General features: G+C 45.3%; 1 protein-coding gene across 2 annotated transcripts in view; it reads left to right on the forward strand.

Annotated features, from left to right (window-relative positions):
• INPP5D (inositol polyphosphate-5-phosphatase D) overlaps window positions 1–13,397 on the forward strand; it is a 61,857-nt gene extending 48,460 nt beyond the window's left edge. The window contains exons 9-22 of one of the 2 annotated variants that reach the window (XM_086618138.1): window positions 1,147–1,285; window positions 1,962–2,070; window positions 2,227–2,315; window positions 2,551–2,632; window positions 3,824–3,913; window positions 4,077–4,190; window positions 5,318–5,400; window positions 6,441–6,528; window positions 7,285–7,434; window positions 8,202–8,295; window positions 8,533–8,640; window positions 9,277–9,549; window positions 11,103–11,679; window positions 12,416–13,397. In XM_086618138.1, coding sequence (XP_086474264.1) covers window positions 1,147–1,285; window positions 1,962–2,070; window positions 2,227–2,315; window positions 2,551–2,632; window positions 3,824–3,913; window positions 4,077–4,190; window positions 5,318–5,400; window positions 6,441–6,528; window positions 7,285–7,434; window positions 8,202–8,295; window positions 8,533–8,640; window positions 9,277–9,549; window positions 11,103–11,679; window positions 12,416–12,418 — 1,999 coding nt within the window. In that variant the 3' untranslated portion in view covers window positions 12,419–13,397. Of the gene's footprint in view, window positions 1–1,146; window positions 1,286–1,961; window positions 2,071–2,226; window positions 2,316–2,550; window positions 2,633–3,823; window positions 3,914–4,076; window positions 4,191–5,317; window positions 5,401–6,440; window positions 6,529–7,284; window positions 7,435–8,201; window positions 8,296–8,532; window positions 8,641–9,276; window positions 9,550–11,102; window positions 12,334–12,415 lie in introns of those variants that run through there. The other variant, XM_086618136.1, reaches the window with a different exon arrangement.
• The last annotated feature ends 522 nt before the right edge of the window (window positions 13,398–13,919 follow it).

Genomic DNA, 13,919 nt, shown 5'->3' on the forward strand with positions numbered 1-13,919 from the left:
CTCCGGCGTGGGGTCCTCCATGGCTGCAGATGGATCTCTGCCCCACCATTTAATCTCCATGGGCTGTAGGGGACAGCCTGCCATTTCACCACGGGCTGCAGGCGAATCTCTGCTCCGGCACACCTCCTCCCCCTCCTTCACTGACCTTGACATCTGTGTAGTTGTTTCTCTCACATCCCGCTCTTCTCTCTGCTGCAGCCATCACGGCCTGACGATCCCTGGCTGCCCCAGCAAGATGAGCTCTTCCCAGCGTGTGCCCTGGGAGCAGGGAGCTTCAGAGCTCTACCAAGTCTCGATTTTTTTTTCTTTTTCACTTCTTAAATATGTTACCACAGAGGCGCTGCCACCATCACTGATTGGCTCAGCCTTGGCCAGAGTTAAGTCCAGCTTGGAGCCGGGAAAGCTTCTAGCAGCTTCTCACAGGAGCTGCCCCTGTAGCCCCTCTCCCGCTACCAAAACCCCACCACACAAACCCTGGGAGGAGATGGAGAAGTTGGAAGGGGTGGTTTTGAAAGCAAAGAGGATTTGAAGAGGTTGGCTTTTCCATCTTTCCCAGTCCAGGACCCAGAAAACAAATGGTGTAGGATTTCTGCACAGTCTTTGCCACTGATGAAGTTAACTTCTGTGGAAGGGTTCCCCAGGGCCTGGAATTGCTGCCAAAATCTAGTGATGTGTTTGCTGCTGAAATCTGAAGGCAACAATCCAATGCTGGGTTTCTAGGACATGCAGCTCAGAAAAGCACAGCCCTGAGAGGCAACAAAAGTGGCTTGAGGACAGCCTTCCAGTTGAGGTGGAAACGGTCTGACACCCAAGGTAGAGCAGCCCGGAGCTGGTGTAAGTGGCTGTCCTCCTGCCCCCCAGCTCCCCAGGCCACGCACAGGACAAGCTGCAGGATGAGAGCTGTGCTGCCTTACCAGTTGCACGACGTAGGTTGGCTCAGCAGGAGACACGGAGCACATTCCCTGGGGCTGTCTGCTGAGGTGCAGTGCGAGGCAGGGGTGGCATGTTCTCAGCTTCTGAGCTGCTTTTCTCTAGTTCTGAGCCAGATTGGTTCCTGCCTGGGAAAGTGGCAGTCTTTGCCAGCCCAGGCATTCAGAAATTGCATGGCAATTTAGTATGTCAGGCAGATGTTTCTTGTCTTGACAGACGCAACCAGAACTACACGAACATCCTGCGCTTCCTGACACTGGGAGATAAGAAGCTGAGTCCGTTTAACATCACTCATCGCTTTACTCATCTTTTCTGGCTGGGAGACTTGAACTACCGCGTGGAACAGCCCCCAACGGTTAGGGACTCTGTGTGAATCCCTGGAGAGACAAAATACCGTGTTGCTGTAGAAGTGCTGTCTTTTTCTAATCTAGGGCAACATGGCAGAAAGAGGGGAGGCAGAAGGGATTCCCCAGGGCGAGAGTTTGACACCAGCTGAGGGAGAGTAAGGAAATCCCCTTTGCCCTCCCCAAGGATTAATGGGCCCAGGGCATGCCAGGAATGCTTTCTGACACACTTTGCTGCTTCAGGCAGCGTCGCTTCCCTAACCTCCCAACTCTCCTTCCCACTGTGAGCGAGCATCTGTCCCTGAACAGCTTGATCCAGAGATTGCCTTTCCGCTCTATTCAATTAGCTTTTAATGGCTCAGAACAGGCCTTCAGAAATAGGCAACCCGTAATAAATACTGGAGAGGTTTCAGTAGGAGGGAGACAACAGCAAGTCTGGTGTTGATGTGCATCCGGTTGTGTGTGTGCGTGTGTAGGGGACATATGGGCATGTTGATGCCTGTTTCAATAGACAAATATTCGTCCACGCAGCAAAGGCTGGGGCCTTTCAGTGAAGGGAAAAGTGGGGAAGTGACAGGGGTGCAGCTCTGTGAAACGGTTCAGAAGCGCTTGCTGGCTCACCGGTGAAGGGAGTATTTACAAGAAGGTTTTGCATCATCTGCAGCTCTGCTGTTTCCCTGTTGGCAGGAAGCAGAGAATATTATCCAGAAGATCAGGCAGCAGCAGTATCCGGAGCTGCTGGCTTTCGACCAGCTTCTCATAGAGAGAAAGGACCAAAAGGTGTTTCTGCAGTTCGGTAAGATTCTGAGTTTGTTGGCAGATTCCTCTCCCATTTCCAGCACCTTTCTCTGCCAGACTCGGTGCGGGGCAGGGTGTACAAAGCAGCAGCTGTCTTGCCCAGATGAGGGTTCTCAATGGACCAAACTGTAACAGAGCTATCTCTCTGTTTTAGAGGAAGAAGAGATTACTTTTGCTCCAACTTACCGTTTTGAAAGAGGTACCCGGGAGAAGTATGCTTACACCAAGCAAAAAGCTACAGGGGTAGGTGGAAACTGCTTTCCCTTCAGAAGTATATAGCAGAGCAGGGAAAGTAACTCCTACAGAAGAAAGTGACCTAAACCAATCTCTCCATTTTCTGCCCTTGTAGTGTTTTGAAAGGAGCCAATCCAAACAAAAAGATTTGTCAGAAATGTGTGGTGCTTGGGCAAGTGAATTTCCTGTGGTTTTGTGAAGTGGTCCTTTCCTTTCTTGACATCACTTCTCCTTTGGTTTGCAGATGAAGTACAATTTGCCATCCTGGTGTGATCGAGTGCTCTGGAAATCATACCCCATGGTGCACGTTGTGTGTCAGTCCTATGGTGGGTAGATAACAGATTGTAGATAGCAAAGCAATCAGTCTGAAACGGAAATGATTCAGAGCAGAGTCTGTAGGATCTCCCTGCACTGCCAGGCACTCAGCATGGAGGGACCTGATGTTAAACCAGGCAGATTGGAGCCAAGTCTCTCTGCCTGTGACCTTACAAGGTTGGGAATTAATTCTGTTATTCTTTTTTATGCAGAATACCACTCAGACAGCTGCAGCTGTCCAGCTTTAGGCCATGTTGTAGGATCACTTTACGCCAGTTATTTATTGGCAACAACAATCACTTTTCCTGTGCACTTACCACCAGGAGCTCCTTACTAGATGGTACCAGCAGGGCAGACCCTGTGTGCGCAGTCTGGTTTGCAGAGGCTGGAGCTGCAAACATCTCTCTTTTATCAAATCATATTCCAGAAGGACTGTGTGGTACCAAGAGCCTGTTCCCTTTCTTGCTGAGAAGTGTCACAAAAGGGCAGTGCAGGGAAGAGAGGAAACCCACAAGACTTGTTTAAAAAAAGACTCAGATAGTACTTGCTGAAATTTTATCGACTATATAGGACCAAGCATCCAAGTATAATGTTGATGGTTTCCTATGCATGGGATTGAAAAGAACGCTGTAAAAGTCTCTTGGGGGATAAAATGGACAGGTCTGGTCACAGAGCCTATGATGATGAGATGTGTGGTTGAATAAGCACCTCTAGAAAGTCTGGCATCTGCCTTATGCACTGTTCTGTACAATGGATGTGGCTTGCTGGAACTCCGTGTGCACTTAGGTCAAGTCAAGCCTCGCTCACTCGCTGTTAATCTTTGGGCATGAGTTGCTCCATAGCACCGAAGTAGCTCCAGTGTATTCTTGTGTGATTTCCTGCCGTGTTAGAGCTTTAATGAGCTGTGCATGTTGCAGAGGCAAGCAGGAATCCCACAAACGCTTTTTGTACTGGGGGAATCTAACACTGACACTCGCTTGCAAAACGATACGGCAAGGTTGTGTCCGTTAACGAAATCTTTATGTATTTTGACAAAAGAATTACATTCCTATATACAAACATGAGATTATGTAGAAACACCTTTGATGAGAGACAGTTACCACAGCGACAGCTATGTTTTCCGGAAAATTACCGAATAATATTTCTATTGCAGCGATCTCACTGGAGCAGGGCAGTGACTATCCTCCCGTTCTCGTTGGCAGGCTGCACCACTGATGTCATGACAAGTGACCACAGTCCTGTCTTTGCCACGTTCGAAGTGGGAGTCACCTCACAGTTTGTTTCAAAGAATGGTTAGTCAGGCTGGGTGCAAGTGTGCTGTCTTCACCTTTGGATATAAAATGCAATGCTTTGTATATGTTGAAAGAAAAATCTGATTCTTAAAGAGTCCACTCAAAAATGCCTTCTCCTTATTTCCTACTGAAAATGCTGTTATTTTCCCCTCCTCTTTCCTAGACTCCAAGTACACAGATTCCCAAGGGGAGATAGAGTTCCTGCACTGCTACGCTACTCTGAAGACCAAGTCCCAGACCAAGTTCTACATCGAGTTTCACTCTAGCTGCTTAGAAAGTATGATTTTGCCCATCTTTATTCTTTCTGTCAAAGTTTCCTGCTTGTTTGCATTAGTTGTCCTTCCTCTTGCTTTGATCTAAATAAACAGCTGTGTAGGTCACTCGTTACCGTGCAAGAAAGGGATGTCCTAGAGATCAGTTGTAGTTTACAAGTCATCCTATATTGTCAGCAATGCAATCCAAAACCCACAGCCATTTAGCTGTAATCCATGCTTAGACATGTAGCCTTCCACCATTTCTTCCATCCTTTTTGGCAATCTGATCATCTCTTTCTTGAAGAGAAACCTGTGTTGTTCTTGCTTATCACCCAGAAAAATCTCTACTTAGCAAACGCTTGATTGATGAAATTTCTAATCCTGCCTGCTACAGATGATCAGGTGCTTTCAAAATAAAGCATCCGCATTATGCTAATAAAAATAATTTAATTACCCTGGTTTGAAAAGAATAAGTGAGAGAATCGACTCAAAGTGAAAGGAGAGAGAGTGATTTGACTCTGTAAGCGGGACTGTGTACCCACCAGCGGTGCAGATTTTTCTCCTGTCCCTGTGCTGCAGGGCTGAGTCTCAGCTGTTTGTGTAACAGCGAGCCCACATGGCCTTGCTGTGGTTGCTTTTTTTAAGCGATTCCCCACCACAGGACTGCTCCTGTAAGTGGGACAGCGTGCCTTCGGTGTATGCTTCATCCCATTATCACGTGTCAGAGCGCTGTGTCAAAGACAGTTCCATAAAAGATTATTTTTTGGCTGTATCAAAATTTGCATAAATTTCTATGGAAACAGTGTATTACAAATCTTAAATTAGAATTTCAAAAGTGTGCTATCTTGAGTGGCGTAGGAAGAGCTGTCATGTTCTTATCCTCCAGTCCATGTATGCGCTGAGCTTTTCAGTGCCAAGTTTAACTGTAAAATAAAACCATTTAACAGCGCTCCAGTAAAATCACTTGTACATTAACTGTGTAAACATTCACCAAAAGCTCAGACATTAAGCTTCTTAATACTTTTAAAACTTGTGTCCAAGTGGGAAGATAATTGTAGGTCTTTTAAAGATGTAGCATCTGAAAAGGCTTTGTAGCCAAGTTATCTTTGCTGTCTCTCTTCTGGTGAACTCCTTTCTCATCGCTTTGCAGGTTTCGTAAAGAGCCAGGAAGGAGAAAATGAGGATGGGAATGAAGGGGAGCTTGTGGTAAAGTTCATTGATGCACTTCCAAAGGTAAACTGGGACTATGTTGCCATATCCATATAGAAGAGAAGCCTTCCACTCGCATCCCATAAGCAACATTATGTCTTTTGCTTGTACAAACCTTGCTTTCAGGAGCATTGTTGTCGTCTTGTTTACACTAGAAAGGGGCTGTAAGAATGCAGGATGGGCTTAAGCTAAACAGAGTATGTTACAAGCCGGAAAGGACTTTCTTGCCAGTATACTTTCATCTGTATCAGGAATTTTGCTGACCTGATTATGTCAGTCAGGAGCGGGACTTTTTTCTCACCTTTTTAGTGAACTATGCTGACAAGTCTGTTAAGCGGGCCTATTTTTTTTTAGTTTTAGATGGAAGACAAAACAGCTGTGCTGGAGTTTCTTTGCCCAGTGAGACAAAGTTTTTTTCCTTGGTATTTTTGAGAAAAGTTGACTAAGTATTTTTCACCTGTTATAAAAAGACCATCGACAGCCAGAAATAGTGTTCTGCTTGTCAGTGTCAAAGACAAGTCCCGTCCTTGAGGTCAGAGCTGTTCTTCATTTCCTGGCATGGTGGGAGCTGGAAGAACTATCAGAGCTCTTGGATTTGGAGCAAATATGCATGTTAGTACCCTTCTGAATAGCCCAAAAGAAGAACTGCTGACTTTGAAAAGAGTGCCTTACATTGAGAGACTGGGGAAAGACTCTACAATAAGCAATTGTAACAACAGCCAAACAGATTTTTTGGAACAGGCCATAATCAGAGTCCACATCACTTCCTTCTAGAGCAATTTTCAGTCCGCACTGTAGAAAAAAACTGCAGCTCAGCCTAATGAGAGTGTTTGATTTGTAGCCTTCTGTCCGTTGTGCTGGGAGCAAGAGTCAGGGGACTCTAAAAGTGTGTAGCCTTCCACCACAGGTCTCCAAATATCAATGAAGAGGCTGATCCTGGGGGTGACATGATACCTTCATGGGCCTGTCTAACTGAGTTTTGCTCATTTGGGACTGAGACACGGGGAAAACTGTGTTCATGTAGACCATCTATTGTACTGACCCACATTATCTTGTCTTTGCAGCTGACTCCAATTATTTCAGACCCAGAATACTTACTGGATCAACACATTCTGATCAGCATTAAGTCATCAGACAGTGATGAATCTTATGGTAAGTGCTTAGCTCTAAAGTTCTGGATGAGTCAAAAGCTGCTTAGATTTTTCCAAACCACTGAAAGAGTGGGAGAGAACAGAAGTAACTCTTATAGTCTGAACATCTTATGATGGTCTGACTTCTGATTTAGAACTCCATACATACAAAAATACATTGTGGGCAATATTTTGTGAGGTAATGATGATTAGAGGAATATGAACTGGAAGCATCAATCTGTGTGAGCTTTACCAGCCCTAAAAGAGCAGTCACTTGAAAAGAAAGTACTTTACAGAAATTAAATCAGGAGTCAATCTGTTTAAATGGGTTTATTCAGGACATACAAATCCTGTTTCACTTGCACTTACTTGATGCGTTTCCCCTGGCTACAGAAAAGTCATTGTCAGTGCTGCTTGCTTCCAGATTCTAAGCAGGCAGAGATTGCAATCCTTGTCCACAGAAGGCTCTTTGCTGAAGTCCCGTTAATTGAAATGGCAGTCACAGGCTCATGTTTTCCTGACCAGTAATGGAAGCCCAGAACCCTGTAGTCACCTGCAGGTGTCTCCAATGCCCAAATCCTTCACACATACATGAAGAAGTGAAACGAATGCCTCTGATTTCTCAAGAGCTATTACACTCCTTACTGTGATCCAAAGCAGATTCTCTCCAGTAATCTCAGCCCTGTCAGCACAGTGGTAGTAGATGACTGACAGGAGTAGGAGATTTCAGTGCTTTTCTTCTCAGTCTCAAGCTCATCACCTCCTTGTCGTCCTTTAGGGGAAGGCTGCATTGCCCTGCGAATAGAAGCAACAGAATCCTTAGTTCCTATCCATACTGTGCTGACACACCATGGTGAGAAAACAGGGGTCTTCCAAGGTGAAATCAAGTTACAAACATCACAAGGAAAACAAAGAGAGAAACTGTATGGTAAGGAACGAGATCATCTCTGCAATGCTTGCTCTAGAGAATATCCATCTCTAAGATTTCTGATAACTGTCAAGGAATTGAAACTTATCCTTGCAGTGCTTTTAGTCCCAGAGAGGCAAGAGCTTTCGATGCTGACTGCAAGGAGATGCGAGTATCGTTAGTTCTCAGGAGTATACCTGTACTCTTTCAGAAAGGCACAGCAATTCCATTTGGGATTTTCTTTTTCATCATTCAAGTAAATTCGGCAGACGCAGAGGGCCCCCTGTCTGTCGCTGATACTGATTTTGTTGAATGGTGATGCCTTATTTCCACTTGCAGCAGCTATATGACAAGGTGCCAAAGCTCTCCCTGCTCCAGTCACCTTGGAGAACATCTGCAGAGAGCACGTGAGGCTCTCAAGGAGCAGTTTCTCAGCTAAAATATCACGAACTTTGCTTATTTTCACCTTGCTACCTGTTGTTCTCTTTCAGAGTACAAAAGCAGCCTCATGACATTCACTATTATTGTCAGTGGTAAAATGACCTGTGTGTGACTGTTTGGGGGGTCATGATGTTTGTATTTCAAGATACACGCTTTTTCCTATGTCAGCAAAACATGATATGTATTAGTGGGCAGTTGAAAACATAATAGCAACAACGGTTTAAAACTGTCTTACTGTGATTCTGATACACAGAAGGAGATGCCTTAATACAAGCAGTAACACAGAAAACAGGGAATCAGGCGCTGAAGCTGCCAAAACACTGTTTTATGCCTTTTATTTCCTTCAGATTTTGTCAAGATTGAACGTGATGAAATTGCTGGGCAGAAACCAAAGAACATCAGCAACTTAGAGCCTAGCAAAGACTGGGATCAGACTAGCAGGTAAAGGGCAAGTGGGTAAGTCAGTTACAGAAAAGTAGTTGGCTCAGTAAATGCAAAGCTGAGCTTGCTGTGGGAGTGGTACTGATAGGCATGGTGAGGCACTGGGAAGCTGCCTTTGTGGCTCTCTGGTCAGGGCTGGTCAATGCTTTTGTGCTCAAAGCTGCAAAAGCTGAGAAAGCATTAGTCAGAATGGGTCCCTGCACCCCACTTTAAAAGGGGCCCTTTTATTTCCAACAGAAAGTCAAAATCTACTCATCTGATGGCCAGAGAGGCAGCAGCCATTGCTCGCTATTGGGGGAGTGCTTCCTCTACTCCAGACAACCCGGGAAAGGAGGATATGTTACGGTAATCTTGCCCTTTACCTCTGCCAGCTTAGGGTGGGAAGCTACGCTCAAACTGCCTGCCTTTTCCTTTCCAAGAGTCATAAGACACTTCTGAGGAAGGCTGTCCTTTCACTCCAGTTTCACAGGTGCATTTCTTTGCAGGCAGCTTCCTGCCTTCTGGCCTGCTAGTCTATATGGGTACACCTCAAAAGGCCAAATGTCTCTCCTGTTGCTCCAGCAGCATATTCCTATGCTGCGCAATGCTTCCCAGTGCTGCTATTTGCCTCTTGCTTGGAGCTGTCCTGCTGCAGCTGCCAGCTGAACAGCTGGGCCCAGAAACCTGTAAAAGTCTCCAGATGTGGCTGCAGAAGCCCAGTGCTCTCTGCAGCCTGGAAATGGAAGCGTATGCCACAGCCAGGGGAACTATTTGGGGCTTGGGGAGGTGGCCTTGACCCAGCCGCTTCCTCTCCAGTGACCCAGGGGAGAGAGATGCTAACAGGACGCCCACTTATTCTGAAGCAACAGTGACAAAAAAAAAAAAGTAGGTGGTATTGAATCTAAGCAGTCAGTGGGCACTAACTCCTTTGTAGCTGGCAGGGAGACAAAAAAATAAATGTATTTGTGCATGTATCTTCTTAGCAATATTTCTTCTTTCCAGCAGCTCCACTCCCACAGACATCAGCAACCCCAACTACCTGGGGATGGCTGCTTTCTCTCAGCAACCCTCTGCAACCAGCCAGCTTAAGCAGATACCATCACCAGACCAGCCACCTTCTTACTGGAGCTACGAGCAGCAGCCCAAAGAGACTACCTCTGTAATAGGACAGAGTCAGTCATCCTCCACGTCACCCTCCTTGTCACCTCTATCTCCAAAACCATCCCTCCAGCCTACAGCAAACAGAAGCATTTCTAGCCAGAGCCAAGAGTACCTGTGAGTCTTTGAGTTTTGCACTGGGGCTGGTCGCTTCTCTCCTGTCATTCTGCACAGCCACTCTTTCATTTTCTGTACGGAGAGTTCAAGGTGCAGCATATTCTTTCAGTCTTTTATCTCTAGATTTAGAAAAAGATAAGTGAAGGTCTCAAGTGCAGACAGCACATACTCAAAGAAAACTAGTGTAATAGTTCCCCAGACTTTTGTGAAAGGAAAGCCAAAAATATATGTGTAAGTTAAATTCTGTACCAGGAGAAGAGGAGAAGACTACAGAGTTGACTGCAGTAACAAAGAAGAAAAGGGGAGCGTGTGTGGCATAGATCTTTCCACCAGATGGGAAGGACAGCTCCTTCACATCATATATGAAGTACTTTAACTGATTTGCTACTTATCCTGCTATACAAATGTCGAGCTTGCTATAGAAATTAGCATCCACGTCCTGCATCTATCACAAGTCTTGATGCAGAATTTCCATTCAGCAATTGATAATATTCCGTCCCTACCCAGCTTATTAAAGTGATGAGGCTACTCCACCTTAGTGCATGGACACAATCAGTGTCCTCATTGCAGACCTCTTTTTCATGGTGACAGCTGCTTTCTGAGTCTGGGCTAGAGTTCTCTGGTCAATGTATGTGGCACTCTAAAAGCCAGAACTTGCGGAAGCCAGAGCTGCAAACACTACCTCAATCTGTTACGTATTCGACAACGCTTCATCATGCTCTCAGCTCTTTGCTCCTGCATGTACTGACTTCCAGAAAACAACTTGAAGCAAGGAACACAAGTCATTTGAAGAAACCTAAAGAACATATGCCACTCACCCCTACTCCACTCTGTTCAGCGATATTGCAGCTGATAAAAGCTTTTAAGTATCGTGGCAGTTCTCCAGATTACAGCCTTGTCAAATCAGGTCAAGTCACACAAAACCCACGAACCCTCCCTTGTACAGCTGTGCTGTCATTCCAGCCTGAGCCTCAATTCAGAGGGCTCAGCTGTGAACGCACAATGATTGTCTCACCCTACAGATATATTGTGCATTTGGGCACATTAAGGAGTTTCATTCCTTCCCTAGGAATACTATGTGGCCTTGGTAGCAAGAGGAGATTGACCGAGTTGTAAAATGCTATGGTGTGATGTGAGCTCTTAGATTAACTGTCCAGACAGCCATTTCAATCCTCTCTGCCAGATCTGAGGATTCTTATTAATATTTAAATTCAGATTTGTGCATGTCGCAAAGGCATCAAAGCACTTGGCATGGTTTGGCTCAGTAGCTTATCTCTGTTTAAAGAGAAGCCAAGTATCACTCTGACAAGTCCAGCAGGGAGTTTATACAGTACCATGCATATCTGCTCTCAGCTGTCATGTTAATAATGATTAAACAAAGTAAAAACAACACACAATTCTGTTCTCTCCCCCTGAGTTTAATTGTTATCCTGTTACCCCTTTGCACAGTCAGTTTAATTTTATCATGCTTATTTCCTATTCATTTTCTCTTTAAATCAGTGTCTCTTGCCTGCTCTTTACAAGTCTCTTTTATACCACTTTGATGACTGTAGGTCATCTGGACTGGGAAAAACCACAGCAGAGCCTTTGCTTCAGGAGGAGGGACAGCAAAAGCCAGAGATGTTTGAGAACCCACTGTATGGCTCTATGAGCTCCAAGAGCAAGGTGGCATCAAAGAAGGAGCAGGACTACCCCAAGGTCTTGCGAAAAGAGCAGCTGCCACTGCCTGATCAGAGCTTTCATCTCACAAAGTCACAGGAGCCTGAGAGCAGTAAGACCTCTGGCAAACAACAGTCACCACCTTTCCTGGTCCCCACACAGCGATTTCGGTCCTATACCTGCTCCAGCCAATCTGAAGAAAAGAACACGGGGGAAAAGACTCAAAGCAAACCGAAGACGACTACTTCATCAGAAAACTCAGCACCACTCAAAAAACTAGTCAAGCCATCGAGGTCTGAAGTCAGCCCAAGCATCCAGGGACAGCACAACAAGCCGCCCCTTCCCTCGAAGAGCCGGGCAGTGCTGGACATGCAGAACTCCAAGGGCCGAGACTACCGGGACAGTTCAGAGCTGCCGCACTCTGGGAAGCATCGGACAGAAGAGGGACCAGTCGGCAGGACAACTACACCGGTGTGTCACTTGTGGGAATAAGGCAGGGTGGAAGTTTTATTCGACTGCAGTGTCACAGCAGGATACTACTAGAATAGTACTGGCTTAATCCCTGTGCCCTCGCTCTGTGTTTCCTAAGCCAGCTCAGAGCACTGTCCCATGAACCTACGGGGCTTGCAGAGCAGGAGATGCAAGGGAGTATCTTCAAGCAATATTGCTGCAGAAGATGTCATGTTGTGAAACCATGGCCTTAGTTTTGCGTGAAGTTTTACCTTCTTCTGGACTGTTTAAGCTTGACAGCCCGAAGAGGCATGCAAATAGTCAGCTACTTTGTTATTGCTTGTTTGGGGCATGCTGCATTGCTTCTGAGAATGTGCAAACTTGGCCTGACAGCACAAATCTACAGTATTGGGTAACAGATTTGCTTTGCTGTAATTAATCCAAAAATGATTAAAAGTAGTTATCTATGGGAAACGCTTAGAACAGTGGTGTCCAAAAACATTACTGAACCCTCTACAGACATAATCACACATCTACTTTTCTGGGCTGGTGTTTTTTTTTTCTTGTGTGTTGTTGGGTTTTTTTTTTATCAGAACGCCATGAGCTGGATGAGAAGGAGTAGGGCAGGTCTTAGTAAATGGGTGTGGGAAAAAAAGACAGCCCACTTAAGCAAGCTGTAGGATTTTTTTTTTTCCTTCTCCATCAAAACTTTTAGAATTGACAACAGACAAGCTGATGTCTTCTCTTGTCTCTACAGTGAAAACAACATGGCAGATGGCACCCTAGGAGGAATCCTGATGAAAAGAAAGATGGAGATGACTGCTTCGTTCACACTGATGTCCTCTGGTCTGGTTCTAAAAAGACTGGGGAGTTTTATTTTTGAGGGTGTATCCCTCTCTATGATTATGAAAGTGTTCTAGCTGAGTTTATCCTATGTGGCTTAGACCAAGAGGAGCCAGGACCACAATACCAAATTCAAGTTAGTCTTTTGTAGTGTCACTTTGGTACTTCTGTTAAGAGGCAGGTGGTTGAGTACATGCATTAGTAAATGTTTTGAAAAAGAGGAAGGTACGGTATAAGGACTAGGAGATGGAAGGGATGTATTTAAAGAACCTCCTTTCTACAAAAGCAAAGTTTTTATTTTGTGTTACAGAATTCCTATTAAAGAGGGATATGTAAAAGAAAGCATTTTGAAAGCGGTACAGCTCCAAAAGCATGTCCTATCCATGGAGCAAGGAGCTAGGGGAGGGTGGGAAAAGAGTTTGAACAGCAGACACTGATGAATGTCACACACTGTCAAGGGAGCCACCTTTGCCTCCAGTGTGAGCTCCCAGGCTGCACACATGCATTATTCAGGCAGAGTGTGAAGGCTGGCCCTTGGCACCGTAGCTCTTTTCTTTTCTAGCAGGTAGTGCTTTTGTTCCCCTAACAAAGGGAAATGACAGAACTACGTGCAGAAATGCGAGAACAGGCAGGGTCCATAGGTGGCCTAGGAGTCCCCTGAAGGGATGGACAGCAGTCATTCCAGCCTGTCTTACAGCAAGCCCTCTGCTTTTGAAGGACACTGGCCGGCTGGTTTTGTAGCATTCTTGATAGATTAATGCTGACCTTACTGTACACTTTTGTTCGTTGACTGAGAATGAATAATGTTAACATACTTGTAATTTCTGTTATATTCGTGTTAAGTATTAATACCATGGTTACAAGTAGGCTATGCCTGTTTGTGACTTAATCATTGCTATTGTTTCCATGTTGATTACTTAAAAATAATAAAATAGTCACCGTTCTGATTGTTCTTTACTGAAAATTCAGAACTGCCTGCCACATGATCCAGCTTTAGTTGAGTGTTACACCAGCTCGCTCAGTGACAGTAGTCCCTGCCCAGAAGGAACACCAAAGGCACCGAGGAGTGCAGGGAAGATGCAACAATGCCGCTGCGATATTACGGCTGAGGACGCATTTGTCTGTGTGCACAGACCCTTCGTGGATACAGCTGGTTTAAAAATTCTAGCACCTGCTAGCAGGTACAGTTACTAATTGTACAAGTATAGAAAATGTACACTAATTTTACTGGAGCAGAAGAGGCCAAGCATAGGCTTCTGAGAATGGGTGGAAGAGGATGATCTGTCAGGTAGAAATCTTTTAAAAAGAGGTTTTTCTCCCATGAATGTTGGGGTTTCAAGACATCACTACGGAAACACCTGGCACTCTAACCTACAAGTCAGCATGACAGGCCATGAGCTTACATTCAATAGCTGTGG

Source organism: Tauraco erythrolophus, chromosome 11 (genome assembly GCF_009769465.1).
Source record: "Tauraco erythrolophus isolate bTauEry1 chromosome 11, bTauEry1.pri, whole genome shotgun sequence".
NCBI lineage: Eukaryota > Metazoa > Chordata > Aves > Musophagiformes > Musophagidae > Tauraco > Tauraco erythrolophus.